This window comes from Lycium ferocissimum, chromosome 3, assembly GCF_029784015.1.
Source record: "Lycium ferocissimum isolate CSIRO_LF1 chromosome 3, AGI_CSIRO_Lferr_CH_V1, whole genome shotgun sequence".
Taxonomy (NCBI): Eukaryota; Viridiplantae; Streptophyta; class Magnoliopsida; order Solanales; family Solanaceae; genus Lycium; species Lycium ferocissimum.
In genome coordinates, this window is record NC_081344.1 from 15993087 (window position 1) to 16010723 (window position 17637).

At 33.8% G+C, this 17637-nt stretch overlaps 2 protein-coding genes and 1 pseudogene across 4 annotated transcripts; all 3 read right to left on the bottom strand.

Moving 5' to 3' along the window:
* Positions 1-1879: 1879 nt before the first annotated feature.
* LOC132050982 (basic leucine zipper 23-like) lies at positions 1880-5178 on the bottom strand. Of its 2 annotated transcripts, XM_059442298.1 has the most exons (3): positions 4904-5175; positions 3091-3871; positions 1880-2034 (listed from the first exon to the last, which is right to left on the bottom strand). In XM_059442298.1, the coding sequence occupies exons 2-3, from the start codon at positions 3842-3844 to the stop codon at positions 2003-2005; spliced, it is 786 nt and encodes a 261-aa protein (XP_059298281.1). In that variant the 5' UTR covers positions 3845-3871; positions 4904-5175; the 3' UTR covers positions 1880-2002. The 2 variants fall into 2 exon arrangements, with proteins under 2 accessions (XP_059298281.1, XP_059298280.1); XM_059442297.1 differs by lacking the exon at positions 1880-2034 and having other exon boundaries at positions 2957-3871; positions 4904-5178.
* A 2252-nt stretch (positions 5179-7430) lies between these two features.
* LOC132049880 (basic leucine zipper 23-like) lies at positions 7431-10558 on the bottom strand. Of its 2 annotated transcripts, none has more exons than XM_059440848.1 (3): positions 10358-10558; positions 8533-9313; positions 7431-7804 (listed from the first exon to the last, which is right to left on the bottom strand). In XM_059440848.1, the coding sequence occupies exons 2-3, from the start codon at positions 9284-9286 to the stop codon at positions 7752-7754; spliced, it is 807 nt and encodes a 268-aa protein (XP_059296831.1). In that variant the 5' UTR covers positions 9287-9313; positions 10358-10558; the 3' UTR covers positions 7431-7751. The 2 variants fall into 2 exon arrangements, with proteins under 2 accessions (XP_059296831.1, XP_059296830.1); XM_059440847.1 differs by having other exon boundaries at positions 10362-10555.
* Positions 10559-12697: 2139 nt separating this feature from the next.
* On the bottom strand, positions 12698-15311 carry LOC132049878 (basic leucine zipper 23-like; annotated as a pseudogene).
* Positions 15312-17637: the final 2326 nt, after the last annotated feature.

The following is a 17637-nucleotide window of genomic DNA, read 5'->3' on the forward strand; positions in this document are numbered from 1 at the left end:
TTTTAAGCCAAAATAAAAATAAAAAAAAGCCGAAAATCATAAGTTAGGATTCATAACTTAAGACTTATGTTTACGAGCCATAAGTTATAAGGCCATCCAAACAGGCACTTTACTCTCAAACATGCTATCGTGCCCATCCTAGTGTACTTGTAAAACAAGCGTCAATGCATATAATCCCTCGTGTGAATAATTATACATATATCTTCTCTGTAAGCTGGGGTAGTCCATTAGTTCGAGCACTTTTAACTAGGGAACTAGGGGTGTACGTAGACCGGGTTGGTTAGGATTTTTTTAAACACTAGCCAAACCAATTGCGTCAAGTTTTAATTTTATCAAATACAAAACTGGTAATAAAATTCGGATTTTTCAACCTCGAATTTTCTCGGGTTATTCGGTTTTCTCGAGTTATTCGGGTTTTTTTTCGAAATAGTCTTGATACAAAACATATAACTTTTATTTCAAATATTTCTTTAGTCCTAGCAAGATACAATTATGTAATTAAGGTGTTTCATAAGAAAATAACACAAAATGTGAGAAGAGTAATGACATTGTATTAAAATATTCAACAAAAAATAATAAAATCGGTTAAAATAAATATTGCTAATTAATAAGCCATAAAGAAAATGACCATAAACTAAAAATAATAAGTCATGCTAAAATGAGTACGGCTAATAAGTAGTATTAATTACATGACAAGAAAAAAAAAATTAAGTTATGTATCTTCACTCTCTAAACCAATTATGCAAAACTAAAGAATAGATATCCAACATTATTATCATTCCTAGTGGTAAATTGAATTTCTTTTGTTAGTATTAGTGTTGAGTTGGTTTTGGTTTGGACTTTATATGAGTTACTAACATCCATAGGATATAAAACTTATTCACATTCAAAAAATTCTAAGTTCAAGCTTGAATAATGATAATAGATAAAAAAACTACGAAAAAATTTAAGAAATATTTATAAATTACATTACAAATAAATATTTTTATGTATAAAATATTTTAAAAATTGAATACATATAATGTCGGGTTGGTTTGGTTCGGTTTGACTTTTTTTAGCTAAAACCAAACCAAACCAATTATGGTCGGGTTTTTTTTTTCAACACCAAACCAAGTCAAACCAAATGTTTACGTGTTTTTAGTTGCTATTTTGTTTATCGGTTTTGTAGGGAGGAACTATAGGGAACTATATAATCCTTTTGAGTATAATATGAAACAAGAGACATTAAGCTCAAAATCATCACATGTAAAATTAAAATTAATGCACCGGGACAAGAAGATTCAATTATTCCATCCTATCCACCATATACACAAGACACTTTCAATACTCTTGACTCACAAAGTTAAACAACAACAAAAATGATAGGAAAAACTAAGGAATCATCCCAATCCACTTCGAACAAGAGATTCTTGTTGTCTCAAATCTTTAAATGTATCTATCAACAAACTGAACCTTGTTGCCTTGACTATGTCGAAGTCACATAACCTAGACATGAATTTTATCAATTGAATAATTCTTCAAAAGCAAGAGAAAGATTCATCAAAAGAACAAAACGAATACTAGTACGAGGAATGTCGCTTCCCGATCTTCACAATTCTTGGTCTCATCATCATGTCTACTAGCTATGCCACAATCAAGCAAGTCGAGGTCAGCTATAATTTACTATGTCTAGGTGATATCGCTCCATTTAAGCATGACCACTAGCCAAATCCATTATTCTAGATAAATAACTGAAAAATCCAAAGACAACTTAGGCTGCCAACTCGAAGCAGGGCAACAACAACAAGTAACAACATACCCAGTGAAATCCCACAATGTGGGAGTGCAGGAGAGGTAAAGAATGTCTGTACGCATCACTTACCTTTGGAAGCGAAGGAAAATATTTTAGTAAAATTGAAGTGAGCAAAGAAGAGATACTGGAAAAGAATTCCCAAAGAAGGAGAAGAAACCTATACAATGTACTAAAGTTATTATCAAGACCAAAGACACCTCCTACACCAGTTCACCAACTTGCCATTGCTGCAGATTTCCCTCCTAAAAGAAAACAAATCTAAGATCAATGTAAAGAAAGGATCAGAATATCTGAAAGCACAATTGAAACGTCGTACTATACTCATTCTATCAGTCAATTTCTTAGTTCAGCTCATTAGGAAAGAAAACACAAACTTGATACTTCTGTTTGTTTTTGCTACCGGACCAACTAAGATACAAACTGATTCATTTTCTAATTGTAAATTCTAAGTGTCAATAACAAACGTAAGGAGATACATAGATGTTTTTACTTAAAAATGAAAACAACCTCTTTGGAATTTGGGGACTAAATAAAAATTTGTTTAGCAATACCAGTATCAAAGCGGGAAAGTATCATAAGAGAAGAATAGAATTTGCATAACTGACCTGCATAACTATTCAAACTTTTAAGTCTATGATGTTTGGATTATATAATTGACTTCAAATATAAACCATTATCTTCAAGATTAATATGAAACTAAATATCTAAATATAAATGTTTGTTTAAGTTGTGTTGTTAGTGACGGATCCTAGTGTCTTAAATTACTGGAACAATACAAGTAAAATATAATCAGCAACTGTCGTTCATACATAGGAAAAATATAGAACCTTGAGCCATTGAATTTAGGGCAAAGGGTCAAATTTGCAACCTGAACTACAATGAACCTTAATACTTTTCTGCTTTTCACAGATTAGGAAGTTTCTTTGCATGACAGTTGTAAAGCGTTTTAACTGACCTAGTAAGAGATCTTCATAGGTTATCATTTCCTGTAATTAACGAGCCCCCGAATTCAAAGGATATAGGAATCAGGCTAATCTACATCTGATATGATTGAACAAGATGAAGTCCTATTTTCATGAAAGCTTTCTTGTAAACTAAGGGAGGAAGGTGCCTCTCTACCTCCCAAGGTAGGGGTAAGGTCTCCGTACACTCTACCCTCCCCAGACCCCACTTGTGGGATTACACTGGGTATGTTGTTGTTGTTGTTGTAAGAGGAGGAAGGTTTGTTAAGTTCAGGTGTAGACCAATTTTCAGATAATATGCCAAAAACAAGTAATGCAAATGAATGTGAATTTCACCTGTTCTGTTATTCCCATGAGAAACGCTGGCAGTAGGAGTACCATACCCCAATGCACATCCAGGAACCTCCTTAAGTCCAAATCCACAACTATTAAGGCCTTGATCATTTAACTCTTCTGAACCCAGTTGGAGGCAATTATAAACCTGATCATCACATTGTAGGTTGCAAGGGTTCATCACATAAGCTCCATGGAGGTTAGGATTAACAAGATTCTGATTAAAATTCCCACTTTCCATTGGCTTCTGGTACGGAAATGATCCAATTTCACCTTCAATTCTTCCTCGGATGTCCACGAGCAAGCACTTGAGCCTGGAAATTTCAGCTTGCAAGAAAACTTGACCCTGCAGCCTCTTCAACATTTGCTGATTTATAGCCCTCAACCTGACTACCTCATCCTCTAATGATGCAACCCGAGCCTTATTTTTCAAACGGTACTTGCGAACTGCTTCCTTATTACTACTCAAAGGGCGTTTCTTTCCTCTGTTGGACTCTGCAGTAGTATCGTCACTGAGGAACTTATCATCCTCACATGGGGCCGGGGGAGGAACAACCTTGGTGTGAACATGGTAACAAGTGTGTGTATGTGAGTTATCAGGACCAGGTGGATTGCAAGTGTGCGTATGAATACAAGCATGCATGTCCGTGAGAATTTCATTGAAAAGCTTCTTCACCGAACTACATTCTGGAATTTCACCAAAACTAGAACTTGACAACATTTCTTGGTTAGAGAGTTCAAGCTCTCCACCGTCCATTATAGAAATCCAAAAGAAACTAAGACCCTGCAGGTAAACAAAAAACATTTAATATATATAAGAGGACATAACGTTAGATGGAAAAACAAAAAGGCAAGAACAGACATAAAGTTGAAACTTCAATTTAACAATTAAACAACTAGGATAAATATTGTTTGCTAGGAAAGTTGAAGCTCTTATAACCGAAATTTTAACAATTTTTTTTTTTACTAAACTAGTCAGCTTCTCTCCACTGTGAAGGAGGATCCATCCTTAGCACGCAAATTCCCACTGCTTTTGACCCAATAATTTTCCGAAATAACAGCAATCCTCAAGACTCGATTTTCACAGTGGAACAACACTATTATAAAATCAGATATGATTGAGTATCATTCGTAAGTATTATTAACAGAAGGCATATATGCTAAATTCCGCATACTTTAATGGAATACTTCGTTTATTAAACAGCTAATGAGATTAATTGGGGGGCTCCAGCTAAATTAAGAGCATATTTGGACCAACTATTGAAGTATAAGGGCATAAGTGAGCTAAACTATTAACAAATGACATATATGCTCAATTCCGCATACTATAAGGACATATTCAACCATTTTTCGCTTATAATCAACTAATTAGTTTAATTGGGGGCTCCAGCTAAATTAAAAGCATATTTGGACCAACTTTCGAACTGTAAAGGCATAAGTGAGTTAAACTATCAACAAAGGGTATATCAGCTCAATTTCCAATACTTTAAGGGCATATTTGACCCTTTCTCGATTATTTTATTGTCCTAAAAAGTGATTTGAGTAGTCAATTCCAAACCCTCTTACCAATAACAACTGCACCTCCCACACTAATTTGGCTCGCTATATAAATCCTCTATGTCCATTAAACTCAGTTTAGGCAAATTCAAAAGAAGAATTCTTCTCAAAAAGTGTTACAGCAAATGTGAGTACAAACCTTGTATGCACCAAAAAGAAGAAAACCCCGAATTTGCCACATCACAACAAAGAAAAAGAAAATGAAATGGCATTACTCAAAAACTAATTTTCTAAACAGGGTAAACATAAACATACTTACAAGTTAAAATGGAGCACTTGCGAAACAGAGTTTGAAAAGACCAAGAGAAGAGCAAGGGTCACGAGTGATTTTTTAGGCAGTCAAAGAAGTGCTAAAAAGGGGTGCACAGATGGATGTCACTTTCAATGGCGTTTAAAAAATGGAGGAAATAAAGAGGAAATATGTCAGAGTCTACTAGAGAATCACTAAGGAGGAAGAAAAGAGGTACTATGTTTATGGTGTCCAAAATTGAATGCTATTTATACCTATTTGAGGGGCCAATCATAATCAAGAACTTGTTACACAATCAATGTGGCCTAGTGATTGTAAAAGAATACATACTTTTTCTTTTTATCAGACAAAAATAAAGGTTTCGGACTATGATTGGGTTTTAATAAAGAGTTTAACTATATGGTACTCCCTCCATTTCATAATAAGTGACTTTTTAAACTCATACATACCTCTTAAGAAATTGCTCACTCCTAAAAAAAGTAGGAATGCTTTTACTAACTTACTCCTAATTAAGTAGACGTTTGGCCATAAAAATTATTCACTTTTTTTCGAATTTTTTTTTTCACTTTTTTTACTTTTAGGCGTTTATATAAATATTCTAATACAACTCTGAGTTGTATTTCGAATACCAAAATAAGAAAAACTTGTTTTTTAAATTTTTTTCACTTTTTTCACTTTTTTACACTACATTTCACCAAAAACTACAATTTCGAAAACTATAGCCAAACACAACTTCAACTCCAACTTCAAAAATTCCAAAAAAAGTGAATTTGTTTTTGGTATGTATGGCCAAACGACACCTAAGTTTTACTACTTCCTAGAAAAAGAAAAAGTAGTTAGTGAATCTTGACTATTTAAATAAGTGGTAATCTTGGAAGAATCTGCCCAAAGTCTTCTTGAAATCCTAAAGCACCACTTATTTAAAAAAAAATTAAAATGCTTAAAACACCACTTATTATGGAATGGAGGTAGTATTTTTTAAACTCTCGGGTCATTTATCGAGAAATGTCTTTAAAATGTGAAATTTATAATTTTAAAAATAAGCATTATAAATTGTTTTATTATATGATGTTTCTTGGCCTTCGGTTATCGTATGATTTTCTTGCAGTTGTGTTATCATTCCTTTGTTTTTCCAGACTGGTTTTTGTTATTATCTATTGTTCCTTTACATTTGAGTTATTTCTTTATCCGGATTGCTTTTGTTTGCCTTTCTTTGAGCCGAGGGTCTATTAGAAACAACATCTTTACCTACCAAGTAGAGGTAAGATCTGCGTACACTCTTCCCTTACCAGACCCCACTTGTAGGATTACACTGGGTATGTTGTTGTAGCATTATACCTTGTTACAATAAATATGTGCAAATTTCTTACACTAACGATATATATAATTTAAACTCTTTAAATAATTAGATGTGTAAATAAATACTTATGCCATCAATGTTTAAGAATTAGGTCTGTTTTACCAAGCCTTCAAAACAGATCTTTAAAGAGATATCCAAAATAAAACACATATTTATAATAGTTGATACAATTATTCTACTTTCAAAATAAGCAATAAAATCTTTAGCTAATTTATACAAAATCCACAAAATTAGAAATTTTAATATCTTCTTTTTCTTCTCTGTCATATTTTCACAAAATCTGATTTAGAAATTCTATTAAGGAATGACATTGAAGAATTAAGCTAGGGCCTCCTGAAAGTTCAAAGTTAAGACCGAGGATTTTGTTTTCGAATTGTGAATACTTGAGGCTGAAATCTGATTTTGAGCTTATAGTTGCTGAAAACTATTAAATAAAGTTGAAACTTGTGATTGACTATTATTTTGGTGATTAAAATGTGAGGAACCAGAGACAACCACTATTGAAGCTTTGAAGATGAAATTCAGGTTTGTGTAAAGAAATCATTTTTGATTAGTGTCGTTCCAAATGTTTGGGAACATCTTGAAGAGCTTATATCTCAAGTTTGGGACGATTTGGTGAGATTTTGAATTGAATTTCCTATTGAAATTCGAGGTTGAAGAAGAACATTGAAACATGTATGTCATTTGTATATTGTGTATGTGATGCATATAATACTGATGCACATGATATACATAATACACACGCACACATACACACGTATACACACACACACATATATTATACACATGATATCCGGCGATATACATGTGACATACACAATATATACCACTTGTATATTGTGTACAATACGTTGACCTTCTTCTCTGTTCTTCGTTTCAGCTCAAAATTTTCAATCAAAATCACTCAAAAAACTTATCCAGATGATCTGAATTTTAAATTACAACTTCCCTGAACATCCCCAATATCAATTTATCAAATGAACACAAACTCCATTTCAAATTTTCAAAGCTTCCCAATGGAGTGTTTAGTTTCCTCCCCTCAATCAGTCACATCAGCAACAGTTTGACTATTTGCAATGGTGGAGTTGAGAGGGGGGAAGAGAGAGGCGGATGGAGAACCAGAAATTAAGAGAGAAATGGAGGATAAGTTTAGAGTCTAAGATCAAGGGACACCAATTTTTCTTTTTTTGGGTAACTAACAAATTGTATTAATCAACAAAGAGTCAATTACAAAGCTATAGCGCAGTTCAGAGAGACTAAACTAAAACATGAGTTGGTGAATAGGTGGTATAATCCCCTTAGTAGCTCTAACATTACAAATTTAAACTATTCTCCCTGGCTAAAGATTCCCGGCTTCTTCTTGTCTTCTCAAAGATTCTGTGATTTCTCTCCAGCCAAATAGCATAGACATACTCAAACATATACCAGTATAAAAATATGTGCAGCCTGAGACTTCCCCTAGAGCAGCATATGAGCTTCCTGAGGTGTTGGTCCAAACTACTGCAAGGATGGTGCTGTTTCTGTAACCACTGCATGATCCTTGTCCAGACCTGTGGAGTATAAGTACAGCCGACATACTGGTGATACCTCGATTCATAAAGACTTTGGCAAAACACACAATCCAGTTCTAAAATCAATTCCCATTTACTTAGCCTAACCTATGTGACCAACACGATGTGACTGAACAAGATGAAATCGTCACTTGTACGAATGTAAGTAGTCCCAGTAAAAGGTAAACAGATTTCATGTAAACCAAGAGGAAGAAGGTTCATTGAGTTCAGGTATAATACTCCCACCGTCCAGTTTTACTTGTCACATATTGACTTGGCACGCCTATTAAGGAGGCAAAAATAGAATGGAAAGTTTGCCATTTTACCTCTAGTTATTGCTAATTACCTAATGATTGAAATCAATTAAAGCTTACCAAAAAAAAAAAAAAAAAACTCTGCAGGCAACTAATTAAGTAATGGGTTCCAAAAATTCACATATTCCCCATAAAAAGTTAGTTTTGGAGCCAAAATTTTCATATTAAGCCAAGTTTGACTAGTATCATTCCAAAGTGTTGGTAAAAGGAAATGAAAATTTTGACTTATTAATACTAAGGGTAAAATAGGAAAAAAGTGCTAAATTATATCTTAGTTTTCTAAAGTGGACAAGTAAAATGGACAACTATTTTAGTATAGTGGACAAGTAAAACTGGACGGAGGGAGTAGTTAATATTGACCGATTTTTAGATAATATGCCAAAAAGAAGAAATGCAAATGAATGTGAATTTCACCTGTTCTCTTATTCCCACGAGAAGCGCTGGCAGTAGGAGTACCATAGCCCAATACACACCCAGGAATCTCCTTAAGTCCAAATCCACAACTATTGAGGCCTTGATCCTTTAACTCTTCCGAACCCGGTTGGAGGCAATTATAAACCTGATCATCACATTGTAGGTTGCAAGGGTTCATCACATAAGCTCCGCGGAGGTTAGGATTAACAAGACTCTGATATAAATGCCCACTTTCCATTGGCTTCTGGTATGGAAATGATCCAATTTCACCATCAATCCTTCCTCGGATATCCACGAGCAAGCACTTGAGCCTGCAAATCTCAGCTTGCAAGAAAGCTTGACCCTGCAGCCTCTTCAACAGTTGCTGATTCATAGCCCTCAACCTGACTACCTCATCCTCTAATGATGCAAACCGAGCCTTATTTTTCAAACGGTACTTGCGAACTGCTTCCTTATTACTACTCAAAGGGCGTTTCTTTCCTCTGTTGGACTCTGCAGCAGTATCGTCACTAAGGAACTTATTATCCTCACATGGGGCTGGGGGAGGAACAACCCTGGTGTGAACATGGTAACAAGTGTGTGTATGTGGGTTATCAGGACCAGATGGATTGCAAGTGTGCGTATGAATACAAGCATGCATGTCCGTGAAAATTTCATTGAAAAGCTCCTTCATCGAACTACATTCTGGAATTTCACCAAAACTAGAACTTGACAACATTTCTTGGTTAGAGAGTTCGAGCTCCCCGCCATCCATTATAGAAATCCAAAAGAAACTAAGGCCCTGCAGGTAAACAACCACAAGCATTTGATAGACTCCTATTAAGATGATATTTATCAATCGAGTCTACAAGGAAGATTGAAAAACAAAAATCCAAGAACAGACATAAAGTCTGAACCTTTAACAACAAAACAGTAGGCTAAATATCCTTTGCTAGGAAAATTGAAGTTTTCATAACCGAAAATCTAACAAAACTTTTTATCAAGTTCAAGATCAGACAGCTTAAACAAGCCAGCATCCCTCCACAGTTCTGAAGGAGGCATGCAAATTCCCACTGCTTTTGGCTAAATAATTTTCCGTCATAACAGCAATCCTCAAGACTCGATTTTCCCAGCAGAGCAACACTCTTATAAAATCAGTATGATTGAGTATCATTCATTAGTATCATTAACAAGAGGCATATATGCTCAATTTCACATACTTTAAGGGCATATTTGGCCATTTTTTGCTTATTAATCAGCTAATTAGGTTAATTGGGGGCTCCATCTAAATTAAGAGCATATTTGGACCAACTATTGAAGTATACGGACATAAGTGAGCTAAACTATCAACAAATGACATATATGCTCAATTTCGCATACTATAAGGACATATTCAACCATTTTTCGCTTGTAATCAACTAATTAGTTTAATTGGGGGCTCTAGCTAAATTAAAAGCATATGTGGACGAACTATCGAGGTGTAAGGGCATAACACATAAGTGAGTTAAAATATCAACAAAGGGTATATCAGCTCAATTTCGAATACTTTTGACCCTTAATTTATTGTCCTAAAAAGTGATTTGAGAAGTCAATTCCAAACCCTCTCACTTTCCACCCTCAATCCCACACTAATTTGGCTCGGTATGTAAATCCTCTATGTCCATTAAACTCAGTTCAGCCAAATTCAAAATAAGAAAAAAGAATTTACAGAAAAATAGTCTTACAGCAAATGTGCATACAAACCCAAAATTCGCCACATCATAACAGAGAAGAAAAAAAAAAGAGCCATGAACTCAAGAGCTAAAATTTTCAGAAAAATATCTAAACAGGGTAAACGTAAACATACTTACAAGTTTTAAATGGAGCAATTACGAAACAGAGTTGGAAAAGACCAAGAGAAGAGCAAGGGTCACGAGTGATTTTTTAGGCAGTCAAAGAAGTTCTAAAAAGGATGTCACTTTCAATGGCGTTAAGAAAAGAGGAGAAAATGTGTCAGAGACTACAAGAGAATCACTAGGGAGCGAGAAAAGAGGCAGTATGTCTATGGAATCCCAAATTGGATGCAATTTATACCTATTTGAGGGACCAATCATAATTAAGAACGTGTTACACAATCTACGTGGTTTAGTGATTGTAAAAGAACACTTACTTTTTATTTTTATCAGACAAAATAAAGGTGTCGGACTATGATTGGGTTTTAATTATATGTTTCTTCATTATAAAGTATTTTTTTATACTCTCAAGTCTCGTCACCTAAAAGTCTTCTTAAAATGTAAATTTATAATTTTAAAAATAAGATATATTCCCTGTTACATTAATTCGGAAACAGCCTCCCTATCTTTCAAGATAAGATAAGATTACAGACACTTTACTGTATCTGGCAGACCAATATCATGGATTTCACCGCATTTATGATGTTGTTACTTGTTACATTAAGTAGGAATAAAAATTTATTACACTAATAATAATGTATATAACTTAAATTCTTTAAAATAATCAGATTGTAAATAAATACCTTTGTCAACAATATATGAGAATTGGGTCCGATTTACCAAGCCTTCAAATCCCCATTTACTTAGCCTAATCTATTATTCTACTTTCAAAGCAATAAAATCTCACCTAATATATTCAAAATCCACAAAATTAGAAATTTTAATATCTTCTTTTTCTTCTCTGTCGTATTTTCACAAAATCTAATTTGGAAATTTCATTAAGGAATGACATTGAAGAACTAAGCTAGGACCTCCCGAAAACTCAAAGTTAAGGACGAAGACTTTCTTTTCGAATTGTGGATACTTGAGGCTGAAATCTGAATTTGAGCTTATAGTTGCTGAAAACCATTGAATAAAGTTGAAACTTGTGATTGACTATATTTTTGGTTATTAAATTGTGAAAAACCAAAGACAACTGCTATTGATGAAGCTTTGAAGCAGAAATTCGGGTTTGCGTAGAGAAATCATATTTGACTAGTGTCGTTCCAAAAGTTTGGGAACATCTTGAGGAGCTTATATCTCAAGATTGGGAAGATTTAGTGAGATTTTGGATTGAATTACAGATTGAACTTCCAGGTTGAAGAAAAACATTCAGTCATGTGTATGTCATGCATATAATACTGATGCACATGATATACATAAAACATATATATTACTATTATATATAAGAGAGAACAAAAGGACTTTTGTAGTCCTCACAAAACTTTCTCAATAAATATTAAACTTTTTAATTAATTACTTTTAGGTCCTAATCTTATTTTTTAAAGTCAAATTTATTTTTTTGTTCTTATGATCTACTTTTTAAAATTTCATTTCGAATATTCTACCTTGGATCAAGACCCATTGGAGCTTGCCTAATGAGATTCGTGTAGCATAGGGCCCAATCGGGGGAGCGCTCCCTACCAAAAATTTTTTTAATTTCGACCCCGAAACCCCATCTGGGGAGGAACAACCCCATCTCTCGCACTTTATTTTTTTTTTCTTCTATTGATCTTATCTATTAACCTAAAAAATTAGTCATTTCTTCGCTAGATATTCTTGCTTCTTGTGCTCTTTGTTTTTTTTCGTTTTCATTTGTTGCTTATTATAGATTTTTACATGTAAGCATTTCTTTTACTTTATATTTATACTTTAATGAGCTCATATGTGTTTACCAAGATTAGTACACAAATGATATAGTTTTAAAAAATTATTAAATGATGCTATATAATGTTAAAATAAAGACAACATTATCAGTTAAGGTAGGATTATCTTTAAAATCTCTTGTTTGGTTAACTAAAATTAATCTTTTAAACAAAAAATGAGTTTGAAGTGGGGCAGCATTAGAGTGTTAGCTACCGATTTGATCGGATTCGGTAGCACTTTAGTCCAAATTCGGTATTTGTCTTAAAAGTTCATTAAATATGTACATTATTAATTTAGAACTAAATAACTTAAAAAATTAGGATTCGAAACTCATATATTTCAAATTATGGCTCCGCATTTAATTTGAAGTAAATAATTTCATCAAAATGAAAGTTAAGATATTAAAGGAGTGAAATGAAAGTTTTGCTTTTATATATTGAAAATATACTTATTTGAAATTTAATTATTACCAACATAAATTTTATTTCTTTAATTAGAATATATATATATATATAGTATATATATATATATATATATGCGCATGTGACATACATAATATATACCACTTGTATATTGTGTACAATACGTCGACCTTCTTCTCTGTTCTTCGTTTCAGCTCAAATTCTTCAATCAAAATCACTCAAAAAACTTACTCAGATGATCCGAATTTTAAATAACAACTTCCTTGGCAAGATCTGAACATCCCCACCATCAATTTATCAAATGAACACAAACTCCATTTTCAAAGCTCCCCAATGGAGTGTTTAGTTTCCTCCCCTCAATCAGTCACATCAGCAACAATTTGACTATTTGCAATGGTGGAGTTGAGAGAGGGAAGAGAGAGGCGGACGGAGAACCAGAAATTGTGAGAGAAATTTGAGAAGAATGGGGGATAAGTTTTAGAGTCCAAAATCAACAAATTGTATTAATAACCAAAGAGTCAATTTCAAAGCTATAGCCAGTTCAGACACAAATTTATTATTCTCTATAACGAGAGACTATACTAAAGCATGAGTTGGTATATAGCTAGCATAATCCCCTTAGTAGCTCTAACATTACAAATGTAAACTATCTCCCTGGCTAAAGTTTCCCAGCTTTTTCTTGTCTTCTCAAAGATTCTCTGATTTCTCTCCAGCCAAATAGCAAAAGACATACTCAACATACACCAGTCTAAAAATATGTGCAGTTTGAGACTTCCCTTTAGAGCAGCATCTGATCTTGCTGAGGTGTTGATCCCAACTATTGCAAGGATTGTGCTGTTTCTGTAGCCATTGCATGATCCTTGTCCCGACCTGTTGAGTATAAGTACAGCTGACATACCGGTGATGTCGCGATTCATACTGACTCTGGCAAAACACACAGTCCACTTCTACAATCAATCCCCATTTACTTAGCCTAATCTATGTCATCAACACGATGTGACTGAACAAGATGAAATCCTATCTTTACGGATGTAAGTAGTCCCAGTAAAGGTAATCAGATTTCATGTGAACTAAGAGGAAGAAGGTTCATTGAGTTCAGGTATAATAGTTAATATTGACCGATTTTCAGATGATATGCCAAAAACAAGAAATGCAAATGAATGTGAATTTCACCTGTTCTCTTATTTCCACGAGAAGCACTGGCAGTAGAAGTACCATAGCCCAATGCGCACGCAGGAATCTCCTTAAGATCAAATGCACAACTATTGAGGCCTTGCCCATTTAACTCTTCCGGACCACCTGGCTGGAGGCAATAAACCTGATCATCACATTGTAGGTTGCAAGGGTTCATCACATAAGCTCTACGGAGGTTAGGATTAACAAGATTCTGATATAAATTCACACTTTCCATTGGCTTCTGGTAGGGAAATGATCCAATTTCACCTTCAATTCTTCCTCGGATGTCCACGAGCAAGCACTTGAGCCTGGAAATTTCAGCTTCCAAGAAAGGTTGACCGTGGAGCCGCTTCGACAGTTGCTGATTTATAGCCCTCAATCTGACTACCTTATCCTCTAATGATGCAACCCGAGCCTTATTTTTCAAACGGTACTTGCGAACTGCTTCCTTATTACTCAAAGGCCGTTTCTTTCCTCTATCAGACTCTGCAGTAGTATTGTCACTGAGGATCTTATCATCCTCACATGGAGGCATGGAGCTGGTGGAGGAGGAGCAACCTTCGTGTGAACATGGTAACAAGTGTGTGTGTGAGAGTTATCAGGACCAGTTGGATTGCAAGTGTGGGTATGAATACAAGCATGCATGTCCGAGAGAATTTCATTAAAAAGCTTCTTCACCGAACTACATTCGGGAATTTCATCGAAACTAGAACTTGACAACATTTCTTGGTTAGAGAATTCTAGCTCCCCGCCGTCCATTATAGAAATCCAAAAGAAACTAAGCCCTGCAGGTAAACCACAAGAATTTAATAGACTCCTATTGAGATGATATTCAGCAATTGAGTCTATAAAATGCAACAACAGGCATAAAGTTGGAAACTTTAACAACAAAAGAGTAGGATAAATATTTCTTGCTAGGAAAATTGAAGTTTTCATAACCGAAAATCTAACAAGACTTTTACTAAGTTCACAATCAGACAGCTTAAACTAGCCAGCTTCCCTCCACTGTGAAGGAGTCATGCAAATTCCCACTGCCTTTGGCTCAATAATTTTCCGGAATAACAGCAATTCTCAAGACTCGATTTTCACATCGGAGCAACATTGTTATCAAATCGGATATGATTGAGTATCATTGATAAGTATTATTAACAAAAGGCATATATACTCAATTTTGCATAATTTAAGGGCATATTTGGTCATTTTTTGCTTAGTAATCAGCTAATTAGGTCAATTGAGGCCTCCGGCTAAATTAAGGACATATTTGGACCAAGGACATATCTAAGCTAAACTATCAACGAAGGGCATATCTGCTCAATTTTGAATACTTTAAGCGCATATATGACCCTTTTCCGTGTATTTTATTGTCCTAAAAGAAACAAAAGTAATTTTCGTAGGCAATTCTCATTACTTTGATTACCATCCAATTAATTAACTCAAACAAACACACACACCGATTCTGATTTTAAAGTGTGAAGTCCCTCTGCCTCCACCCTCACCAACAATAACTGCACCTCAATCCCACACTATTTGTATAATTCCTGTATGTCCATTAAACTCAGTTCAGGCCATTTCAAAATAATATTCTTTTTTCAGGCCATTTCAAAATAATATTCTTTTTTCTGAAGAATCCAACAGCAAATGTGCGTAACAAGCCATGTATGCACCAAAAAGAGGAAAGCCCAAAATTTGCCACATCACAACAGAGAAGGGAAAAAAATGAAATGGAATTATCAAGAACTAAATTTTTCACAATAATATCTAAACAAGGTAAACATAAACATACTTAAAAGTTTAAAATGGAGCACTTACGAAACAGAGTTCGAAAAGACCAAGAGAAGAGTGGTCTCGAGTGATTTTTTAAGACTGAAAGAAGGGTCACTTGAAACTTGAAAGTGCTAAAAAGGGGTGCTTAGATGGATGTCACTTTCAATAACAGGAGTCCGGCACTTTTGTAACAAAAAAAAAAAAATTAAAATTAAAATAACCCACTAAAGAAAAAAAAATCAAAGTAGGCTTCACGTAGAGATTCTGTGCGTGAAGCCTACTTTGGTTCCTTTTTTTTTAGCGGATCAGTTTAGTTCCAAAAATTTTTTTTGGGGTTACAAAAGTGCCGGGTCCCAATAATAGACATATGTTAGAGATTACAAGAGAATTACTAGGGAGGGAGAAAAGAGGTAGTATGTCTATGGAATCCCAAATTGGATGCTATTTATACCTATTTGAGGGGCCAATCATAATTATGAACGTGTTACACAATCTATGTGGTTTAGTGGAAAATTTTTGCCATGGTAGAGACTCAACTAATAAAAGTTGTGTGAGGCTCCATCCTTTATTTGACAAGTGAAATTTTGGGTCCAACCAGTACTTTTGCTTACCCACACCTTTCTCTCTCTTTTATTCTAATCATTCACTCTATCATTTTACCCACTATCCCCACACAACTTAGCACAAATTTTAGTTTTTATAATTTTCTCTTCTAAATTAACCCATGCAATTTCATAGTTCAACCAACAAATATTTAGTTTTCAATAGTAAATTAATTATTATTTTGTCTTCCAGTTCTCATTCGCTCCTACAAAAAAAGGAAGAATCTTTTTTCAAAGTTTTTAAGAATATGCAAAACGTATACGTGTATGACGTTAACTTAAATCGTATTCTAAAAATCAAATTTATTAAGTGCATTTCTCAAATGCAATTTATAAATCGTATATCTAAAAATCACTTTGTAAAGCACCAAAATAAGTTTCCACTTTGCCTTTTTATTTTGGTTCAAAATAAGTGTTTACTTACATAATTAAGAAAGAATTAACTTTATTTTTCAGTTTTGCCCCTGTTTACTCAAGGCAATAAATAGGTAAGAATCTTATTAATAAAGGGTAGTTTAGTCAAAATACCTATTTTTCTAGGAATTAATATTTTCTTAAGGGTGTGAAAAAGGCTAAGTGGACTTTTATTTTGAATCGAAGGTATTACATTATTTTAATGCTAAGAATAAACCAACATAAATCGGTAAAATAAATGGATAAAGATAGAAATAGATCTTTTTGATTTCTCTTCATCTACTAAAATGTACGAAAAGCGACAATTGACCAATTATCAATACATAATTGTGTGAATTTTGTAAATGGCATACAACATATAAGGAATAACGAATAGTTAATGCATTTCTAAAATATTGATTGACCATTTATTACATTATTTTGGAATAATCACTTTGTTAACTACATAAATTATTCAATAATTGCTTTTAATAAATTATATTTTTCATATGGGAGCTTACTGCTCCAGGCACCTTTTTTTATTTTAGAAATGTGATTTATAAATCTGAGTGAAGCTAAATATCGTCTTTCAACGTTTTATTACCTCAATTAACTTTTAAACACATGTATAGTATATCACACGCATTTTAATATACATTTTGCATATTTAGAATTCTAATAACAGTTGTGCATTAATGAAGTCAAAAGTTCCATACTCTGCTGAAAAAAATAGAAACGAAATATTTTTACATTAACTAGTAGTTTCCAGAGAGAGAGAAAAAAATAGCTTTACATTCTATGAGAAAGAGAGAGATGAGAGAGCAAAAAGATAATTGGAAAGAATAAACGAGAGAGAGAAAGGTGTAGGTAAGCAAAAATCTTGGTGGGACCGAAATTCCACTTGTCAAGCAAAGAGTGGAGCCTCACACAACTTTTGTTAGTTGAGCCTCTACCATGATAAAATTTTTCGGTTTAGTGATTGTAAAAGAGTACTACTTATTTTTTCTTTTTATCAGACAAAAATAAGAGGTGTCGGACAATCATTGGGTTTTAATTATACATATCGTCATTATAAAGTATTTTTTATATTCTTAAGTCTCAAGTCACCTTAAAATTCTCTTAAAATGTGAATTTATTATTTTAAAAACAAGA

Excerpts from the sequence above, each read along its gene's own strand:
- LOC132050982 (XM_059442297.1), bottom strand. The coding sequence starts at position 3,844 with ATGGACGGTGGAGAGCTTGAACTCTCTAACCAAGAAATGTTGTCAAGT.
- LOC132049880 (XM_059440848.1), bottom strand. The coding sequence starts at position 9,286 with ATGGATGGCGGGGAGCTCGAACTCTCTAACCAAGAAATGTTGTCAAGT. Across the intron at positions 7,805-8,532 it reads TCGTGGGAATAAGAGAACAG|GTCTGGACAAGGATCATGCA; the intron begins GTGAAATTCACA and ends TATACTCCACAG.